This window comes from Acipenser ruthenus, chromosome 16 (genome assembly GCF_902713425.1).
Source record: "Acipenser ruthenus chromosome 16, fAciRut3.2 maternal haplotype, whole genome shotgun sequence".
Taxonomy (NCBI): domain Eukaryota; kingdom Metazoa; phylum Chordata; class Actinopteri; order Acipenseriformes; family Acipenseridae; genus Acipenser; species Acipenser ruthenus.
The window spans coordinates 19,187,563-19,210,481 of NC_081204.1; the positions used below are offsets into that span (position 1 = coordinate 19,187,563).

Consider the following 22,919-nt stretch of genomic DNA (forward strand, 5'->3'; position numbering starts at 1 on the left):
GACAGCAACAGGCCTTTGTGCACAAGATTGTATGTGAGGTGCATTTAATAGTACAGTATATGGAAAGAACTAAGAAGAAATTGGAACTAAATTAACTGAGACCCTATATTTACTACTGTGCAAACACTAAGGCCAACATCTAAATTTGGCCTGCATGTTTTTGACAACATTCTAAATGTTTAACACTTGGCTAACATTTAAATTAATAAACTCTAAACAATGAATGAGTCCTTTTAAAACAGACTGTGCTATGGAAATCTGAATTCTGACTAACCTGAGCTGTGACCACTTTGTCCCCACTGGTTGCACTGGCCAGATCCAAAGAATGCTGCAGATCTTTGGTGATACATTCAACGGCAGTGTTGGGAGACACAAGACCAATGGATTTAACTGTGTCTGACGGAACTACACCAAAAATAAATTGAAAAAAGGCAAATAAAACACAAAATAGGCACAAACGTGGTTCATGAAGGAACATTATGGGAATTGAGAATTTGTATTTCAAAACAGTTGTATGACAGATCTCTAGGAAACTCCAAATTACCAGTAACAGGTAGCAATTTAAAGTGGTTTTATCTAAAAAGTAACTCCATAAACTGGTTTTCCCTTCACTATACAGGTACAGTTTGAAAGAAACCTGTGTCATAGCAAACATGTATTTTCATTTTAAAACATGGTATCTGATACTACACCAGGTTGAAGGTTTTCGGGACAAAATAAGGAATAGAAAGGGTATTGCGGGTACTAGTCTTAAACAGATGAGTACAAAGGGAGCAGAGTAAGAGACACAGTCCCTACCTTCCAGTGCAGACGGCCGCTGGGATTCCACTCCCAAGTCGCTCTTCTTTTTACGCGGGGGAGGGGCAGGTCGAGCAGGCGGGGGGGGTCTGGGTGGGGCGCCCCCTGCTGGAGGGGGGGGTCTCACTGGGCCAGGCCTCTTGGTGCTAGCCACAATATCAGGCTCCAATGTTAACTGGCGTGGGGGTTTGGCAGGTGGTAATGTGTCTTCAAAATCATCCGCCGTCACATGTTCTAAAATGTCAGCTTTCTTCTGTTCCTTGATCTCCTCCGTTGTTCCCTGTTGCACAGGCACACTCGAGTTCTCAGTGGCCTCCTCCACTAATGCACTGGTGAGGTCCAGTGACCTGATCTCGTCCGGATCCTTGGCAGAGGTCTGGGGAACGCCCTGGCCTGGCTTCTCTGCCTTGTCACCCAAGATGTTCTGTTCTACAGAGTCTTGGCTCCTTTCGCTCCTTTGCTTTTCTGTCGCTAGCAGTTCAGGAAGCTCGTGCAGTAGCTCTGCTGCCGCTACTGAAGGGCCTGGACTCTGATCGACAGGTTCTTTCTGAATTGCTGTCAGAAGTGCGTTTTCCGGGTCTATCTCCTTCTGGCTTTCCTCAATAATGCTGTCAATAATCTGTCAAGACAAACACAGTATTGCAAGTTGAGCCTGATGAGTTTGAGTGCCTGTGTTCAAATCAGGCAACGATTTGCTTCGAATGAGGAGATACCATTTGTACAAAAACATGTTAAATACTGTACACTCGCACACAGGACACTTACAAGCGGGATGAATATTTATTGGGATACTGTAAATGTAGGTATTAGAAACTATTGAGATACGTACTTTGCACATTTACATGTGTTGCTGCATTTTACCAATTAGCCTTAACCATAGACATGCCTATTCCAATAAAATGGCATCTTCTCAGATTGGCATGATCAATAATGGTATCTCTATGACCATAATTACATTTTTACAAGTTTTGGTGCAATTGGACCAATCAATCATAGTTATGGTCATAGAAAATGCAGGTGGAGCTTGACAAGTTATGGTCTGAATTTCACAAAAAACTAGATTTTTGTGTCAGGGATGGGGCACGTATAAAACGGGGAGAAATCCTTTGTTTGGTGAAGGGAGTTTGGAGTGAGTTGGTGCTGGTATTTTGACAAACAGTGTAGTGTGAATGCCCAGCCTACACCTGGTTATTCTTTTGTTTAAACCTTTTATTTTGGCCCTCATGCCCTGTTAATTTGTTGTTTGTTTGTTTGTGTATTTGTATTAATATACATGCACAGTAGTTCTTGAACTGCAGCTTCTGTAATGGTTCTAAATAAAGACCGGATGACAAGCAACGACAGCGGCGCTGGGCACTCCAGATGTGCGGTTGGCTTTCGCCGCGCTCCCGTCAGCAGCAGGTGTAGCAGCTGCTGAGGTTGGCCCGGCGGTTGGCCTTCCGAGCCTAGAGCCGACAGAAGCTCCTTCCCAATTGGCTCTGATTGCAACAGCTCCTCCCCTTTTGCTAAGGAGACTGCAACAGCTCCTCCCCTTTTGGCACTGGAGAGCACAGTGGCTCCACCTTAAAACACAAGACCAGCTCCCCACCTGAAAGCCAAAGACGGGCCCCTCTGCCTTCCAAGCTCCATAGGAGGGTGGATTAGACACCCTCCTCGCCTGCCTCGAGGACCAAGTTTGGTGCCTCACCTGCAGGGAGTTTGGGCACTTAGTGCTATGCTGCACCCTCCAACATCAGGAGGAGGAACTGCCTGTCCGAGTGGCTGAGAAGGAGGAACGCTCTACCACAGTTTCCAATTCATAATTAATGGTACTAATATTTTGGTCCAACTGCCTTTTGGTACAGTATATACCCCCAAACCCCTGCAGCTCCTGTTTAAAGCACCTTTCAATGCTTGTCTTCAACTTCTGCAAGCACGATCCTGGACTTCAAGGCAGCAACTCCTCTAGGGAGCTTAAAGCACTCCCTGAAGCCAGCACTGCTCTTAATCATAAACGTTAGCTGTGCAGAGCAGATCTCCCCTCAGACTGCACGCAGGGCTGATCCACAATACCTTCCCTCGGGAGGGCTCAGGGGTCAGAGCTCAGGGAGGGAGCGCTCTGTCAGTGAAGCCACATGCGTTTCCTGAGAGGGTCTCCACTGCAGACAGGGCTGGAATGCAAACGTATCCAATAGGAATGTGGTCAAGTCAAGAGTGCACAGGCAACCCCGTTCAATAGCAGACTCTGTGGGAGTTCAATTCTTTACCACGATTGGGGGATACACAGGGAGTGCTGCTACAGACTGAACAGGTAATAAACAGAATTTTACAAAAAGTTTAGCCGATTCCTTTCTAGCAGTGCTCAGAACAATACAACATACAAACAAACAGACAGACACGCAGTGAAAGGAATCTTGGCAGCAGTGCAAGTATTTCTGGTATCTCTTGACTGTAGCACCAGTAATATCTATTCATCTTCTTTTTATTTTATCGTTAGATATTCTACATGCTATACACAGTGACCAACAGAGATGCCATCATACTAATTAATTTATAATTGCTTTATAATTGTTCAGGACAAGGGCAAAAGGAGATGCAACAAACTGAAGTCCCAACAGCTCAACAATTTCTATGAATTACATAGCTTCATCAAACACTTAAATCAGTAATACTTAAGAAAACTACATCCAGGTAAACATGACATAGTGGAGTTTTTGAAACAGTACTTGTAGCAGGGCAGGGCCCTGCCTGTAAATATTGTTGTTGTGTGGTGATTTGGTGGTGGTTGGCAGGGATGGGGTTAATTTCCTGTCCCTGCCAAAATACATGTGAGAATGTGGCTGGAGCTAATTGAATCATTGATAATTAGGCTCCAGCCACATGGTATAAAAAAGGGTCAATTCTTTTGTTTGGGGGAGGTTTTTTGGGTGAGTGGTTGTTTGTTTGTGCTGTGTTTATTTTTGAAAAAAAAAAAAAAAGAAGTGTAGTGAAGGCTAATGCCCAGCCTACCTTTTTGTATTTTGTTTAAACCTTTTGTTTTGGCCCTTGCGCCAGTTATTTTGTGATTTGTTTTACTGTGAAAGTTCTGTTTTGTTTAACTGTCTTATTTTTTCTCGGTGAGCAGTGTTTTGTTTGACTTTTTGATTTATCTTTTGTTGATTAAACAGCGCAGAAGCGCGTTAACTGCAGTTCCTTGTCTCTGAGTCTCTTTGCCTGCCAAATACCATCTGGCCCCACGACGCTACCCTGTCACATACAGTGTCAGCAGTGGGATAGCGCCCCCTAGAGACTCGGAGCGGGACTGTAGTTTTAAAAAAAAAAAAAAAAATGGGAAAGAAGCAGCAGCGCGGGGCTGGTCGCAAGCCCCACCACGCATCTGGCAAGGTGGACGTCTGCATGACCTGCTTGAGGGGGGAGGAGTGGTGTTTTGAAGTTGGCAAGGTTGGGCACGTGTCGCCTGACTACTACCACTCCCCACCTCAGGAAGAAGAGGTGGAACCAGAGCCACAGCCACAGGAGGAGGATGGCTGGGAAGCCCTCCTCCACAGCATGGGCGTACAGTATTGTTGCTGCATCTGTGGGGAGTGGGGCCATTTCCCAGCTAACTGCCCCCTCCCACCAGAAGAATGCCTGCTGCCTCTGCATCCACCACTGCCACCAGCAGAAGGGGAGGAGCCCCTGCCGCCTTCGCAGCCAGAAGGGGGGGAGCCCCTGCCGCCTTCGCAGCCAGAAGGGGAGGAGCCCCTGCCGCCTTCGCAGCCAGAAGGGGAGGAGCCCCTGCCGCCTTTGCCATCAAGAGGAGAGGAGCAGGTACCTCTGCCTCGAACACCACCATTGGGAGAAGGGGAGCTCCTGCTGCCGCCTTCATGGCCAGGGGCTCCCCTCCCGCCGTCACCATCGCCTGGGGATGCCAGTTTGCCATCGCCTGGGCCTGCCTGCTGCTCGGCATCGCCTGGGGTTCCCTGTGTCTCCCTTGCTTCTCCTAGGGTTGCTGCCGGTCCTGTGACTCCTTCCGACGGTCCGCTGCTGCCGCCGTCGCCTCCCTCTGGTCGCTGGGCCTGACTCCCAGGTCGCAGCACCACCAGGCACAGGAGGTCACCTGGTCTCCTGCTCCGCTCCCCCTGGTTGCCCAGACGTCGCTCCACAGTTGCCTGGGCTCGCACCTCTGCCTGGGGCTGCAGCTGACTACTCGCCTGCCTGCGCTCCTGACGCCCCATCCACAACGCCTGGGTCCCCTGACGCCGGGTCTCGGTCCCGCCAGGAAGGCACCGGACTATGGACTAACCCTCCCTCAAGGATGGGAGAGGAAGGACAATAGGGGACTTGAGGGAGGGTGGATGGCTTTCAAAGGGGGGGGGGGGGGGTGGCCGTGGGGCCATGTGTGCTGCGCACAAGGGGGGGGAAATGTAGCAGGGCAGGGCCCTGCCTGTAAATATTGTTGTTGTGTGGTGATTTGGTGGTGGTTGGCAGGGATGGGGTTAATTTCCTGTCCCTGCCAAAATACATGTGAGAATGTGGCTGGAGCTAATTGAATCAATGATAATTAGGCTCCAGCCACATGGTATAAAAAAGGGTCAATTCTTTTGTTTGGCGGAGGTTTTTTTGGGTGAGTGGTTGTTTGTTTGTGCTGTGTTTATTTTTGAAAAAAAAAAAAAAAGAAGTGTAGTGAAGGCTAATGCCCAGCCTACCTTTTTGTATTTTGTTTAAACCTTTTGTTTTGGCCCTTGCGCCAGTTATTTTGTGATTTGTTTTACTGTGAAAGTTCTGTTTTGTTTAACTGTTTTGTTTTTGCTCTGTGAGCAGTGTTTTGTTTGACTTTTTGATTTATCTTTTGTTGATTAAACAGCGCAGAAGCGCATTAACTGCAGTTCCTTGTCTCTGAGTCTTTGCCTGCCGAATACCATCTGGGCCCACGACGCTACCCTGTCACAGTACTGTACAGATTAAATACATTAAGCTGGCTACTCAAACTACAGACTGATGCTATGCACAAAAGTGTCATGGACACCACATCATTTAACTACCAAACAGACTTTATAAAACAGTCTTTAAATAGCTCACAAATGAACACTTTGTGAATCAGCTCAGTGTGTCATAACATTACATGAACTACACATACAGCAGTTTCACTGCAGGCACACAGATCACATTTCATTGGAACATTTTAAACTGGAATAGCCTGCAAGAGTTTAGCAACAAACCTCAATGGGATCCTCTGGTTTCAGTTCCTGCACTGCAGACACCAGTCCTGCATCCTGAGCACTGCTCTCTGCTGGGGGTTCCTATTAATTCAACAGCAAACAGCCTCATTAGGGAGAACATACACTACAAACATTATAGCACTTGCAATAAAGCAGGGGTTCTCAACTGGGGGTCTACAGCCCTCTAGGGGGTCTTCCAAAAATAAACCAGAGGATGTGTTATTTTTCCTGCATGCTTATGACACGCTGAAACCTATCAGCTTCAGCATGTCATGAGCATGCGCAGAAATGAACGAGTTCTCAGGTTACGCAACACTTTCTCAGGTCACATATGATGTAATAGAGTTATTTCAGCGGGAGCACAACAGATTACAAAGCAGAAGAAAAATAATTTGAAACACACACTAAATACCAGATATGGATACATTTTTAATTCGACCATCAGCATCAAAACAACAAAATCAGTGATAGTTACACCAGGTTTTAATTAAATACAAAATACTACAGATTAAATGACACCTGACAGATTACAGTACTCCAAAGTACAGGATTAAATGCAGTAAAATAGGGAGCAGATAAGAGCAAGTAAAGCGCATTTAAGGAGGAGTGATAAGTGTCCAGAGGGAAAAGAGGAGTTCTACAGGTGCTGTCTGAAGAGGTGAGTCTTGAGGAGGCACCGGAAGGTGGTCAGGGACTGGGCAGTCCTGACATCTGTAGGAAGGTCATTCCACCACTGCGGGGCGAGGGTGGAGAAGGAGCGGGCTCTGGAGGCAGGGGAGCATAGAGGAGGTAGAGCCAGTCTTCTACTGCAGGAGGAGTGGAGAGGTCGAGTGGGTGTGTAGGGAAAGATGAGGGTCTGGAGGTAGCTGTGTGCAGTCTGGTCAAGGCATCTGTAGGTGAGTTCAAGAGTCTTGAACTGGATGCGAGCGGTGATCGGGAGCCAGTGGAGTGAGCGGAGCAGTGGAGTTGCGTGGGAGAAGCGAGGCAGAGGGAACAACAGGCGAGCAGCGGAGTTCTGGATGAACATAGTTTTGCAGTGCATTGATCGGCTGCATGACAATGATTTTGCCATACAACTCGATGAATCCACAGACATTTCTAAAATGTCCCATTTACTTGTCAAGGTTCAGTATGTGTGGAATAAGGAAATGAAGCAAGACTTTTTGTTTTGCAAGGAGCTCAAGACAACAACAAATGAACTAAATAAACAGGATGTTATTTAGAGATCTATTAAAAAAATTAGAGGGGTAGTTATGCCTTGGTAGTGTCAGGAGAGAAAAAAACCAAAAAAAAAACCCACAACATTCGCAACAAGCCTAATGCAAGTTTAACATACTACTGGGGTACAAACAGATTACAGTACTTTGGACTTAAATGTAAACTTTAAAACTCTAATAAGATCTGAAATGGAAAATTACCTATATACTAAACAGAGGTCAGAGAACCATTGGCAAACTCAGACCACAACATGGTCTCATTTGAAGTATTTTTTAAAACCCCTAAAGTAATGACTAAAGCTGAGGTTTACAATTTTAGAAAAGCAAACTATGAAGGTATGAAACAGAGACTAACAGAAGTAGATTGGAGTAAAACAGAGAAAACATCCACAGAAAATGGATGGCTGTTTTTTAAAAATGTAGTACTAGAGGCACAAAACAATTACATCCCAAAAGTAGACAAATCTAAATCTAAAACAAAATGGCCAAAATGGTTTAATAGATCAATTAAAAAAAATATTCAGTGAAAAAAAGCACTTTACAGAGCATTTAAAAAAGGACCAAATTGCAAACGTAATACCGATCCACAAAAAGGTAAACTGCCTGCAGTTTGCTTGAGACTGGATTCTCATTGGTTGCAATTTTAGTATCTGTTCCAATTGGCTAGACAAGGTTAAGCCTTTTTGGCACAGTGCAAGATTGACAGTTGGCAATTCACCTGTTGAAGCTGACACCCTGGGATCCTTCAAGAAGCTGCTTGATGAGATTCTGGGATTAATAAAATACTAACAACCAAATGAGCAAGATGGGCTGAATGGCCTCCTCTTGTCTGTAAACTTTCTTATGTTCTTATGTTCTTATTAATTCACAGGTCAATTGTGGCACAATCGATTCACCCAGAAGGCAGTCAAGCCTTTCGTATGGATGAATTGACAAATTAATGTATTAATTGATGCACAAATTGATGAACTGATGGACGGATCGCCAAATTAATTTCTGAACAGATGAATGAATTGATGAGTAAATGAACAAATTAACTGATGAATTGAGAAATTTATTGATTAACAGGTTTTGGCACAAATAGCGCTCCATACCTGGAGATGTAGTCAACATTTCATTTCATGCAGTCTCGGTGTTTAAATATATAATATTAATATACCATCGTATATAGTGGCTACAGGGTTAGAGTTACACAGGTACTAACAATCTATTATTTTACTGTACATTGAAACAGGGCACTTAGACTAAATGCGCATCTTAAGGGCCCTAAGGAAAGACTCTTCAAACCATTGCCTACAGTGTATACTACTAATGGGAAAGTACTGTACTATGAAGGTACGACTTTGAGCTATGAAATAAACACATGGCTATGGTAGAAAAGCTCTAAAAAATGCAATGTGAGATTATAGACACCGGAGCACACATCTTTAGTGTTATTATTATTATTATTATTATTATTTATTTCTTAGCAGACGCCCTTATCCAGGGCGACTTACAATTGTTACAACATATCACATTATACATTATTTCACATTATACAGATATCACATTATTTTTTTTATTTTTTTTTTTTACATACAATTGCCCATTTATACAGTTGGGTTTTTACTGGAGCAATCTAGGTAAAGTACCTTGCTCAAGGGTACAACAGCAGTGTCCCCCACTGGGGATTGAACCCACAACCCTCCAGTCAAGAGTCCAGAGCCCTAACCACTACTCCACACTGCTGCTGCTGTTGATACTATACATGCAGAAGAAACCTTGTTTTTAATTGGTTTTGTGTTTTATTAACATATGCTGCAGCAATGAGCAGACACTCTATCCGCAGTGCATTATTAAAGCAGAATACCAATTACCATTAGTTACAGAGCTCTTATGTGCTTAAACTACTGTCAGACACCTTACTGATATACAGGAACACTCACTCAGTGTAACAATAACTCCTGAACTCATTCTTGCTGCTGTTCGGGTCAGAAACTACAACCACCTCCATCTGTGTTCAGTACACTGCAGGTTCTACACACGCTCCAGCATCTGTGTTCAGTACACTGCAGGTTCTACACACGCTCCTGCATCTGTGTTCAGTACGCTGCAGGTTCTACACACGCTCCTGCATCTGTGTTCAGTACACTGCAGGTTCTACACACGCTCCTACATCTGTGTTCAGTACACGGCAGGTTCTACACACGGTAATGGACACTGGCCATGTGTCAGTAAGGGTATCAATTCTGCTGAATAAGAGTAAAGCAGCTGGGAGAGACAGGCTTTCACCCACAGCTACTCTCAGTCAACTGCAGCTCCAGGCTGAGGAACAATAAATCAAGAGGAAACTAGCACATCACCACCACTATACAGGATACAGGTTAATTTAAACACACAAAGTAACTTTCAACCAGGGTCATTTTAAGTGTCCTGGAAAATTAGATTTGAGGTCCTTTGATTATTATCGTGGTGGCATAGTGTTCTTTACTGAGGCATTGGAAAAACTGGAATCCACGTCGCTCAGAAGCTGCTGGCTGGAAAGTTAATACAACACAGTATTTACAAGTGTTTAACCTTTAGACCAAGCTGCTGCTCACTGAAATTACACAGAAGCGTGTGAACAAAGAGTCGCTCAGACAGAGTGTGCTGCTCTTATTCAATAGTAGCCCATTTGTTTCCAAAAATCTGGGAACTGAACAAGAATATGATAATAGCTATACCAAATTTAAATTACTTATATACTTATTAGCTATCTTTTTAACAGTAAGAAAGGAGGGGTGGGCATACTCAAAAAACAGGGAACAATACAATATATAGCCTCTAAATGCACATTTCAATTGACAAAGAGCTTCTGTGGAAGGGGGTGGAGGTTTGGTAGATTTTCCAGCGCTGCATATAGTGCCCTACATGTGAATGTCAAATGGGAATGTAATAAAAGTACTGTACCAGTACATGTTTGTAATTGTTCATGCAGTCACTAGCCTGTGCCCATTTTTGCAGGACAGTTTATTTGTATTCAAAATGTTGTGTTTTCCATCAAAAGTGCAGAAGTTAAAAAAACACTTCACATGCTGATGTTTATTAACTAAATCTGTGTTTACATGTACTGTGGGCCTCGCCATGCCACACCTAATCATCAGGAATCACAAACTTACATTGGGACAGTCCTAATCTGATGAGCTGTGACTGCAATAACAGTGAACAGCTTCTGATGAGCCGTGTTTGCAATGAGAGTGAACAGGTTCTCACACTGACTTGGTACCAGTAAAGCCTAGGACACACGACGGGCGCAGCACCGCTAGCGGGGAGCGGCAATATGCTGCACATATCACTCACCTTCTATTTCAATTGAGTGAACACACACGGACACAAAAAATGACATTGTGGAAAAAAGTGTCGCAGCGGCAGAATTTTAGAAGGCAAAATATCGCTTGCAATATTTTGCTGCTCAAACATTTTCCTGCAGCGGCAAATCTGGGTCTAGCCAATCAGGTCCATGATGTGGGATACGTCATGTCTAGATGAACTCCAATATCCATCAACATGGAGGAGCTACTGATAGCTGATGGTTCTCAGCATCCCGAGCTATTTGATTATAAAAATAAGAATTTCAAGGATGTTGGTTATGGGTCTACTGAATGATCCAAAACAAATACTAACCGCTTACACTACGCATTAATCCATTTACTTGACATCCTGTATCATTTGTCAGATATACACGTCAAGTAATTAACCAGTTGCCAGCCGACTGATTATTGTGTATACATTGCGAAGAATGTGATCCCTTTTTTCCTTAACCCTTTGCAGTCCTATGTCGGACCTATTCCGACACTGCAATTTTCCCTTTCCGGTCCAATGTCGGACCCTGTCCGACATCATCAAAAAGACGTAAAAAACAGGTCTCTAGTCGTTTTTTCTCCGGAAAACGCAGAGAAAACGATTCAATGGCCGAGTGAGACCGATAGGAGCCGAGAGAAGCGGAAAAAAAAGGGGGCGTATCTCATGAATACAAATAGCCTCGACACCACATAGATAACACGGACATAAACAAACAAGATAGCTGCTTCTGCATCCAGCACTCAAAGAATATCAGACATTTGCAGAGCTTTTTTTAGATGTTATAGTAATAAAATAATGACTTGGATCGCATTATTGAGGAGTTTGGTGATAAAACGATCAGGAGATGGTTTATCAGTATGCACTACTATGTAGAGGTATGTAAAAAATACAGTGAACAAGGGGTGGGGCCGGGCTGGAGATGCAGTACTGAGTGTCCTGTTGATATGCAGTCTTTTAAGCCTGTTTTACTGTGAAAAAAAATACTTTTAAACTGCGTGTCTAAAATAAATTGCGCGTGTGAGAATAAATTGGACCTACCAAAAGTGACCTTCCACACTCCACCATGCTCACCTACCAAAGTGACCTTCCACACCCCCATGCTCACCTACCAAAGAGACCTTCCACACCCCAATGCTCACCTACCAAAGAGACCTTCCACACTCCCCCATGCTCACCTACCAAAGTGACCTTCCACACTCCCCCATGCTCACCTACCAAAGTGACCTTCCACACCCCCATGCTCACCTACCAAAGTGACCTTCCACACTCCCCCATGCTCACCTACCAAAGTGACCTTCCACACTCCCCCATGCTCACCTACCAAAGTGACCTTCCACACTCCCCCATGTTCACCTACCAAAGAGACCTTCCACACTCCCCCATGCTCACCTACCAAAGTGACCTTCCACACTCCCCCATGCTCACCTACCAAAGTTACCTTCCACACCCCCATGCTCACCTACCAAAGGGTTTCACTGCAAGCACATTCTAACAAGTGGGAAGTGAGTGTTCAAAAATGTCTTTGCACTGAACTTAATTAAAGACTATAAAGCTCTACTTCAGGTATCTGTAAAGGTCACCAGAACAGACAATCAATTTAAAAGCATGTTATCAAACAAAAACAAAGTTGTGCAGTACCAGTGTGCTGTGTTTCCATTCATTCCAAAAGAAAATATTCCCTCCCCAGTTCAATTGATTTTAAATGAGCCCTGTGTGCAATGACATTGAGATTTCCCATAAACACACCCTGGAAGTGATCCTTCCCATTGTGTGCGACAGGCCTGACCCACCCCCAGCCTGCAGTAATTACAAAGAAACAGAGGCTGCTGACTGCTCGAGGTTCTTGTGTTTAGCTGCATTCTGTTTCAAACGGGCTCGGTCTGGTTTGTTCCGGTTCAAACAATGTATCAATGTGCTTGCTGTTCACACTTATCTGCGAGCAAAGGGACCAAGTTTGTTTGTTTGGATGCGAGCTAAAGTTTTTTTTGGTCCTTTTCCATTTTGTTTCAGTACCGAGTTCATTTGTGTTCACAATGCAGTTTTCAAGTGCACTTGGTTTGTTTATATGGTGTGTGAACCGGATGTTTACAATATCCTGCAAGGTATATTGAAAGATGGCAGTTATTGATGTATTGCTCCAGTTTTTAATATAGCATGATTTAGATTCTTACGTATTGGTGGAAGAAAGCACTGGGGGAGCACTTTGCCAATTTAATTAATACATGTATTGAATGCCTACAGTAGGAGAATCGTGTAGAATTGCGTTGTTCTCCTACTGTCGGCATTAAACAAAGTAATTTGAGAAAAGACTGAATACATTTTACTATTTTGTAAAATATATTTTGTCCATGAGTTTTGTCCAGTTCGGCTTGGACTTTGGTGTCTGACCAAATTTCTGTCAGATCTTTAGTTTCTCCCAGTGTTTAGATGTCCACAGTAAAACTGGGGCGCTTGCTTGCTTCTTCAATTCACTGACATTGTAGCAACTCCGAAGCAGTTAAACAGTATAACGCAATAATAGTTTAAAAATGAAACATCGGGCGAATTTATTGCACATCATGACAGCTCATTATTTTCTTTATATTGTCATCTAGTCAAAACATGTTAAATGTACAAAAAGCCAGATTTAAAAAACAGATCAGATATTACCATTTAAACATGGTATATATAATCAGAATAATTAACCCTTTGCGGTCCTATGTCGGACCAGGTCCGACATTACAATTATTTCTTTCCCTGTCCGACATCAAAAAGATGTCAAGCACAGGTCTCTAGTTGTTTTTTCTCCGGAAAAAGCCGAGAAAACATTTCAATGGCCGAGTGAGACCGATAGGAGCAGAGAGAAGCCTAAAAAGGGGCGGATCTGAGCAATACACATACCCTGCACCACAGAGGTAACACAGACATAATCAAACAAGATAGCTGCTTCCGCATCCAGTGCTCAAAGAATATCACGGACATTTGCAGAGCTTTTTGAGATGTTATAGTAATAAAATAATGACTTGGATCACATTACTGAGGGGTTTGGTGATAAAACGAATGATCAGGAGATGATTGATCGGTATGCATAACTATGAAGAGATATGTGAAATACAGAGAACAAGAGATGGGGCGGGGCTGGAGATGCAGTACTGAGTGTCCTGTTAATATGCAGTGCCTTTTAAACCTGTTTTACTGTGAAAAAAATACTTTTAAACAGCGCATCTAAAATAAACAGTGCGTGTGAAAATAAATTGGACCGGACGCGCTTGACATGCGCTGAATAAATGGGCCGCTCGCTAAGGGTTAAACAAATAAGCCATAAGGATTGTTTATTTTACTTTCGAATGGCACTAACACAACCCAATACATTACTCTGCTATTAACTTACAGAGCACAATGATTATAAAATAAAAATATAACTGCAAAACCAGGAAAATCAACAATTTTACTGTTTCCGACCGGGACAACAAATTAAGGCTGAAACTGACAATCCCAGTTTTCACGGCATGTCTGGTAACCCTCATGTAGTTCCCAAAGACATTTTTTGTTTTTTGCTCTACTTGTTTCCACAGAATTTGAATTAAACTATGCGCAAAATGTTCACTTCCGAGGTTATCTTGTACAGTTCGTTTCCTATGTGCAAAGGACCGAGTCCAGCAGTTGTTCACATTGACGTTTTGCAAGTGCGTTTGCCAAACAGACCAGGACCACCTCTTTAAGTGGACTCAGTACGGTTCGTTTTCCAAGATGACTTTGTTGTCCACACTTCACACCAAATGTACCGAACCGCAGCTAGTGCGGACCAAACCCTCTAAACGGACCCAGTGCGAGCACACCCTTCGACTCATTTTTGTCTGACATTAAAAAACCTTCCAAGAGTACCAGAAGCTGTACCAAGCAAATGCAGAGCCACTCTGTAGCAAAAAACATACTTTGACCAAAAAGCAACAGTATTGTGGAGGGCAGAGGCAGTATACCAACAGGATAGGCCAGGGAACACTGGGGACAGATATATCCAGATAAACAGGGACAGCCCTGGCACTGGGGACAGATATATCCAGATAAACAGGGGCAGCCCTGGTACTGGGGACAGATATATCCAGATAAACAGGGGCAGCCCTGGCACTGGGGACAGATATATCCAGATAAAACAGGGGCAGCCTTGGTCCAGAAATGAGTGATCGCAGGGCACTGACACACGTCATTCGTTTGTTGATGCTGATTTACCCTCACTGGCATTTAAAGCACATGACATCTGTTTAGTTTCATGAAGCAGCAAAACTTAAATGTGTATGAGCTCACAAATAATCAACCTTTGTTCTCCCAGCGGATTTGTACCAATCCATGCTTTTTGGGATACAAAACCTTTTTTGATGAAAGACTGCTTTATATCCGACAGCCTTATTGCAAGAATCAGAGAAGAACTGAGGATCCCAGACATAACCCAAGCTGTATCTACAGCTCTGGCCAAATGTTTTGCATCACCCTATAGAATTAACTGATAGTCGACTGAAACCTGCTGAATAATGTTACGTTAACATATTGAATTACATGCCACTTTGTAATTTTTTATATACTATATACAAAAAACTGACAAATTGAAAAATGTGACATTTCAAAATCCAACATGAAATACTGTACTACTATTTTGGCTTCCGGTAGACTTTTGCAATATCATTTTGTAATTTCTTTGATTACATTGTTAAATAAAACATCTAATTATCTAAAATAAATGTTGTCTTCAATCCTAAAATTCTAGGTGATGTAAAACTTTTGGCCACAGCTGTACAGCACAAATCATTTAAAAAGAACCGGCCTCAGTCTAAACTGAATTATTCAACTGTCAGTGTCCAGCAGCCAGAATTTCTGAAAACCATGGAATCGTTGTTGTGACATACAATCAGGCTCTGAAACGACACAGTGTGACAATAAACACATCCACAACTATTAAACACTCATTGGAATAGGCTTTCACAAATGTTTGTCACTGACAATAAAACATAGCTTGGCTGTGGTGCCATACTGTGTGCTGTACCCAGCACGGTCCAGGAATGGGTTAATCAGGGTATATGTTAATAGTTCATTGTTTTAACATAGATACACATTTCTGGTTAAACTTTAAAAATGTGGTTACTGCAATTATACTGATTCAACACTTGTTGTTTATCATTAATTGCTGATGCATTTTATGGGTCAGTGTGAGTCTGTTCTATGAACAGAAGAATCCAATTAAACATGTTTTTACTGCAAGTAATTTAAATCTTATGTATAAAACTAGCATTTATTGCACATATAAAAACCTAACTTGCATTTGGTTGTGAACCTTCAGCTTTTGAAAAATAGCCAATTTGAGCCAAGACACACATACTGCTGAACACCTGGGGATAGTGTCACAAAAGCACTTCAGGCACTTAACAGGCTGGAGCTTGTAAAAATATCCCACCTGTCTTCTTTCTTCCTGTTTTCACAAAGCAATATTTCACTATTTCAGCTCAGCCAGTCTGTGTAGAAATGAACTGGATTCAGCATACTGTTGCCTGCTGTAGAAGTACTTTGAAACTATCCTCTGAACATAAAGAGCTTTCACAGGGGCACCAGTGTTTCAACTGACAATCAACACAAAGACATTCAACACAGTGCTTGAGAAAGATGCTACACAGTACATACCTTTACTGAGGGAAGGACCAACTTTGCCGGCGACCTATGGAACACAAGAAAGTTTAAGAAGTCATTCTGTTAAGTTCAGTTATAGTTAAGTGTTACTGAACAGGCTGTAGGGTTTAAAACACAGTGCATCACTTTCTCTAGCATTCTGCTTTGTTGTACATATTTTTGCAAAATCTTTTTCAACATAATTGTAATAGATTTTATATTTTTAATAACATAGCTCTGGTAATAAATCAGGTTTTTTTTTTTTTTGTTTTTTTATAAAATTAAGGAGTGACCAATTGTTTTTATTTATTTTCCCCCCAATTTGGAATGTCCAATTATGTTGTTTCTCCTCACCGCAGAGAGTCCCCACACAGCACAGACGTTCTGAGGGCATGTGAGTGTCCTCCGATCTCACAAGCCTAAAGCCAGAATCGCTTTTACACAGTGCAATCCAGAGCAGAGGTGGGCAGGCTACCGATCCCGGAGAACAGAGATCAGCCCTGCCTCTTATCCACTCTGAATGTGCTTGGTGTCTGGCCAGTAGGGTTCGCTGTTGCGCGATGAGGAGAAGCAATCCCTGCCAGTTTCCCATCCCCCACCCTGGGAGTGTCAGAGCCAATGTGACGCCCCCTTCGGAGTCCCCAGCAAAGTTCTGCCTCTTTGCACAGCCTGGATGCGAACTGGCGCGGTCCGAGCTGTGTGACTCACCCTGCTCTCCCAGCGGCAGCGCTTTAACTGGATGAGCCACTCAGGGACCCAATAAATCAGTTTTATCGTTATCACATTTTTTATACTTCGGGTCTTCCAGTCAAAATGTCTCTGAATTCATAACACCGGCTGCTAAAATCAGCCGTTATTTAATCCTTTAGTTTTTCACTCCTATGTTGTTACATGCCACTCATTTTTAACCTTTTGCGGTCCTATGTTGGACCTGGTCCGACATTGCAATTATTCCTATCAGGTCCAATGTCGGACCCTGTCCGACATCATCAAAAAGACGCAAAAAACAGGTTTTTAGTCGTTTTTTCTCTTGAAAAAGCCGAGAAAACCATTCAATGGCCGAGTGGGAGCGACAGGAGTCGAGAAAATGTCAAAAAAAAATTAAATAAATAAATAAATAAATAAATAAATAAAAAAGGGCGTATCTCATGAATAGTCATACTTGCCCCTGGCATCACATAGGGGTGGTCATAAGGAAACAAGCTGGCTGGTAGTGCATCAGCGCTCAGAGAATATCACGGACATTTGCAGAGCTTTTTTGAGATGTTATAGTAATAAAATAATGACTTGTATCGCATTATTGAGGCGTTTGGTGATAAAACGAGTGATCAGGAGATGATTGATCGGTATGTACGACTATTATTATTATTTATTTATTAGCATATGTGAAAGCTATAGCGAACGAAAGGGTGGGGCGGGGCTGGAGATGCCTAGTGAGTGCTTTGTTGATATGCAGGGCCATTTAAACCCGTTTGACTGTGGAAAAAAAATACTTTTAAACAGCGCGTCTAAAATTAACTGCGCGTGTGAAAATAAATTGGACCTGACGCGCCTGACACGCACTTAATAAATTGACTGCAAAGGGTTAAAACCTTTAAAAATGAGTGGCATGTAACAACATAGGAGTGAAAAACTAAAGGATTAAAATAATGGATGAATAAGGAAAAACAAATAATTAAGGACTACTGTAGCTCTTAAATATCTCATTACAAAAATGCAAAAAACGAAGTTTTGAAAGCTTTGAGCCATACTTAAGATACAGTATTTGAAAGTATATATTAATGCGGTTGCAAACAGTATTGTTTATAGTGATGTGCAAAATAAATGTGACATTCAAACTTTTTAAAATGAGTGGAATTTCATGGAATTAAATTATATTTCCTTTCATTCCAATTCCAATTCTGTATCCTGAAGATTTTTTCAAATCAAATTCAAATTCCTATTTCTTGAATTGAATTGGAGTTTACCAACACATTCGGAAATGACCCCAACCCTGTATGAAACTAAGCCCATCAAAAAAAATCCAATCAGAATAGCTGTGGAAATTTTTAATAAAAACAGAATAGCAACAAGCACAATACTGCTAGAGTAAAACTGTTTTAATAAAGCTGGCACTGTGCCCTCTTTCAATCTTCACGCTGCTGCTGCCAGTGTGGTAGAGAGGGGAAAGCACTGACATTCTGAACACTCAACTCATGATTTGTGCAGGACCACTCAGACTGTCCGACTGCCACTGTTCCTTGATGAATTTGAACACATTTCTATTTACTTATTTATTGCATTTACATAGCGCTTTTTATACAAAAGTATTGCAAAGCACTGTACAGTATATAGCAGAGAAAAAAAATACATTTGTATATTTAATTTTTGTAATATTTGTGCAGGTAATATTTTTACAGGAGATGCTAGTTTTCAAGTATACAGTCTCCAGTCCCCTGTGCCTATTTATAATTGAAGATATAGTATACTCTACCCCCTGTGCTGTGGAGATATTCAAAAGATATCTTCCCAGTAACTGCCTGGCACTGTCCCACATTGGTCTTGCCAATTACGTATGAGATTCAGATTGACTCCAGCGTTGTCTGCAGCCCCTCTAAGCCATACTATTCCATATCCCCCAAAACACTGCTTATCCATCAGAGCCTGAAAAAACATCTGCTCAGTAAGAAGAACTCACCACACACATAAGTGTGAAAGACTAGCGCTACTGGCAAGGCTTGGTTTCGTCAGGGAGAGACTCACACAAGAAGGTGCAGTTTAAGCGCTATTGCACCCTTGTTTTTAAATTTAGTAGTCGCCAATTTTTTTTTATTTTTATTAATTTTGTAATCATTTTCTCCCAATTTAACACAGCCAATTACTTTTAGGCTCAGCTCACCACTACCACCCCTGCGCTGACTCAGGAGCGGCGAAGATGAACACACGCTGTCCTCCGAAGCATGTGCCGTCAGCCGACCGCTTCTTTTCACACTGCAGACCCACCATGCAGTCACAGCATTGGTAGGACAACTCAGCTCTGGGCAGCTTACAGGCGCCCGGCCAGACCACAGGGGTCGCTGGTGCGCGGTGAGCCGAGGACACTCTGCCTGACCTAAGCCCTCCCCCCACCCCGGGCGGCGCTCGGACAATTCTGCAACGCCCCCTGGGAGCCCCCTATTGCATACATTTAATAAGAAAACTAACAATTAAAAACACACAAACAAACAAACAAACAAACAAACAAACAAACACGCACAAGGGCCAAAATAAAAGGTTTAGACAAAACACAGCACAGCACAGCACTTTCTATTCTATTATGGCCCCAGCCACATTCCCACGTGTGTTCTGACAGGGAGGAATTTAACCCCCTCTCTGCCAACGCAATATTGCCCCCACACACACCCACACATAAACCATTTTTGGCTGAGTATGATTGTCACAAAAAAGAAGGAGATTTTAGATTGCACAACGTCAAGTAACACTGCTTTTAAGGCTGCAACGAAGGGTACATTTTGACCTTCGAAGGTTCAGAACACATTACCGAAGGAAGGTTAGAACCTTCGATGGTACTAATTTGCATAACTTACTGGTGACGTCACCATAGCTACTTGTTTATACTTGATTGAATATCCTATTTTACAGTAATCCATAAAAATGGAATCAAACATTAACATGTAGTTAAAAAATACATTATATAGAACAGCAATCGTGTTTTTATAATTTAAATAAAGACACATTTATCTACACGTAATTGATGCTGCTTGCGATATATACAGTAACAGGGGTGGACAAATCGGTAGTCCACGCAACCGGGACTACCAAATTTTGTTTTGGGACTACTTAACTGTAAGGTTCTAAAGCCTGCAGGACTACCGGCCGCATCTGATGTGTTTTTTTAGCAGTAAGTATAAACTGCAGAGCAGCACTGTGGTATAAAGACTATGACAAAATATATGACAAGAATAAATGCAGACGCACATTTCAGCTGCACTGGAAAAATACCTTCAATTGGTTAGATACAGAGGAATTCCCTACTGCTGAAAAAGAAAACGGTGACAGTGATGGAGAAAATTCCTGCAGGCAGTACAAGACTTCCTGACCACGGTTACAAGCTTGTTTGAAGTTTCAAAGGCACAGTTACCTCTTGTCTGATATTATGGTGGATCTAGATCTCCTCAAAGAAACATTGCTTGATCTGGCAGAGAATGTTGGTGTAAGCATGAACTATTTTTAATGCAAGGAAACTAAGATATACACTAATGCTAATGACATTTAATAGAGAAAAGTGTAAGGTACTGCACGTAGGCAATAAAAATGTGCATTATAAATATCATATGGGAGATACTGAAATTGAAGAAGGAATCTATGAAAAAGACCTAGGAGTTTATGTTGACTCAGAAATGTCTTCATCTAGACAATGTGGGGAAGCTATAAAAAAGGCCAACAAGATGCTCGGATATATTGTGAGAAGTGTTGAATTTAAATCAAGGGAAGTAATGTTAAAACTTTGCAATGCATTAGTAAGACCTCACCTAGAATATTGTGTTCAGTTCTGGTCACCTTGTTACAAAAAGGATATTGCTGCTCTAGAAAGAGTGCAAAGAAGAGCAACCAGAATTATCCCGGGTTTAAAAGGCATGTCGTATGCAGACAGGCTAAAAGAATTGAATCTATTCAGTCTTGAACAAAGAAGAATACGCGGGGATCTGATTCAAACATTCAAAATCCTAAAAGGTATAGACAGTGTCGACCCAGGGGACTTTTTTGACCTGAAAAAAGAAACAATGACCAGGGGTCACAAATGGAGATTAGATAAAGGGGCATTCAGAACAGAACATAGGAGGCACTTTTTACACAGAGAATTGTGAGGGTATGGAACAAACTCCCCAGTAATGTTGTTGAAGCTGACATCCTGGGATCCTTCAAGAAGCTGCTTGATGAGATTCTGGGATCAATAAGCTACTAACAACCAAACGAGCAAGATGGGCTGAATGGCCTCCTCTCGTTTGTAAACTTTCTTATGTTCTAATGGCAACTCCATTAAATTACCAGGAGCTCTTTCCACAGAAATTCTCAACAGTAATATTCAGAAATTTGTGATGTGTACAATAACATACCTCACTGAAAGATTTGATTATTTTGACAATCCTCCAGTTTCAAATTTCCAACTTTAAAAAGTTGCCATGTGATTTAGAATCTCTGAGGCAGTATGGCAATGATGAGATTAGAGGCATGTACATCACTTTAAAGATGTGTTGCCTGTGGGAGTTAATGACAGGTCACTTCAAGGAGCGTGAAAGCTCATGAAAAGATCAGATTCTCCAGCTCAATAGAGATTTACAGTAGACTGCTGCAAGAGAATCCAGACAACATGTTGGGCATACTACAGCTAGTTAAGATTCTTCTTACTATTAGCCCAAGTTCAGCAGAGTGTGAACGGGCTTTTTCAGGCTTGAACCTACAAGTTTGGGAGTCAGCTTGACAGAAGAAAGAAAGAGTAGCATTCTTAAATATACTGTAATGGCCCAAGTATTGAGAGCTAACCCAGATCCTTATATTGAGCATTGGATCTTCTCAGCCTTGACACCTACAAGGACACAATGCACCCACCCAAACCAAGTCTGTGTCAGAAGAGACTCATACAGAATTTGTTTCTGATGATAGTATTTCAGTGATGATGAATTCAAAGTATTTGAATAGAAAGACACCTCTATAACAATGCCTTGCTTTTTTCTTTTATAATTCAACTTGCAAAACAATGTTTACTTTATTTTATTTTCCTAACATATCTACAAATTAAAATGCTGAGATTTTTTTTTATGTTTTACAGAAATTTTGGGTCATTATTTTGCACTTCATTTAAAAATGAAATAGCATTTAGCAATGCTCTCATCCTCTTAAAGACTTTTCTTGAAAGCTGAAGAATTTGTATTTTGGGGGAAAAAAATATATATAGTTGTGATATGAACAGATCTGAAACAGGGAGTTGTGGACGGTGCTCAGTTTTCGAAATTCAAAGCATTAGTGTTAGCTAGGGGTGCAACAATTAATCGATCCATCGATTATTGATCATCTGTCCTTAAATTTTCTGAACTTTGATTACATATTGGTTAATCGATGCATCAAATTAGAACCCAGTTTGAAGTCTCCTGTTGTCAATTTACATTAAAACCTTGAGTGTGTGAGAGTGCGCTTCTTCTAGTACTCGTACGGTAGATTAGCGCGTTGCCAGGATACACATTCGCGTTGGACAAGCCGAATCTGAAGTATGACTATTGTATTCACGTACAATACGTTTATTTGTTTGTTTTAAATCTATTAAATCTACCGATTACCTGCTTTTGTTTTAAAGCATGTTGTGTTTGGATTATATGGCAATATTATATAAAAAGAGCCAGAATTTAGTACAATAGTTAAATTAGTCAGGATTTGTGAGATTAATTAAAATGTTTTGCTTTGCTTTTGTAATGAACAACCACAGATCAGATAGAAATGGCTTCTGTTAAAATAAAGTATTTTTTTTTATTATTATTACAATGTTAAAGGGACACCTGATACGGACGCACGCATATTCTTTTCAATTGTTAAACTCAAGTCCTTTGTATTTCTTTTTTTTTATAAATCGGAAGTGTTCTAATTTGAATAGAAGTTGTGCCTTTGTGTAACTATTATGTACAACAGTGTTTTAGTTATTGGATCTTCTGTTTAAAAAAAACTAATGCTTGTTTTTTTATTTTGAAAAATAAAACATCAATGCATCGATTATCGTTGAAATTAGGGTGCCGATTGC

At 41.7% G+C, this 22,919-nt stretch overlaps 1 protein-coding gene across 2 annotated transcripts in view; it reads right to left on the reverse strand.

Annotated features, from left to right (window-relative positions):
• Window positions 1-22,919, reverse strand: part of LOC131697768 (WD repeat-containing protein 44-like) — a 49,144-nt gene that overhangs the window by 21,031 nt on the left and 5,194 nt on the right. Inside the window, exons 2-5 of one of the 2 annotated variants that reach the window (XM_058988991.1) lie at window positions 16,166-16,199; window positions 5,979-6,059; window positions 799-1,417; window positions 275-405 (exon numbers count right to left, since the gene is read on the reverse strand). In XM_058988991.1, coding sequence (XP_058844974.1) covers window positions 275-405; window positions 799-1,417; window positions 5,979-6,059; window positions 16,166-16,199 — 865 coding nt within the window. The remainder of the gene's footprint in view (window positions 1-274; window positions 406-798; window positions 1,418-5,978; window positions 6,060-16,165; window positions 16,200-22,919) is intronic. The other variant, XM_058988992.1, reaches the window with a different exon arrangement.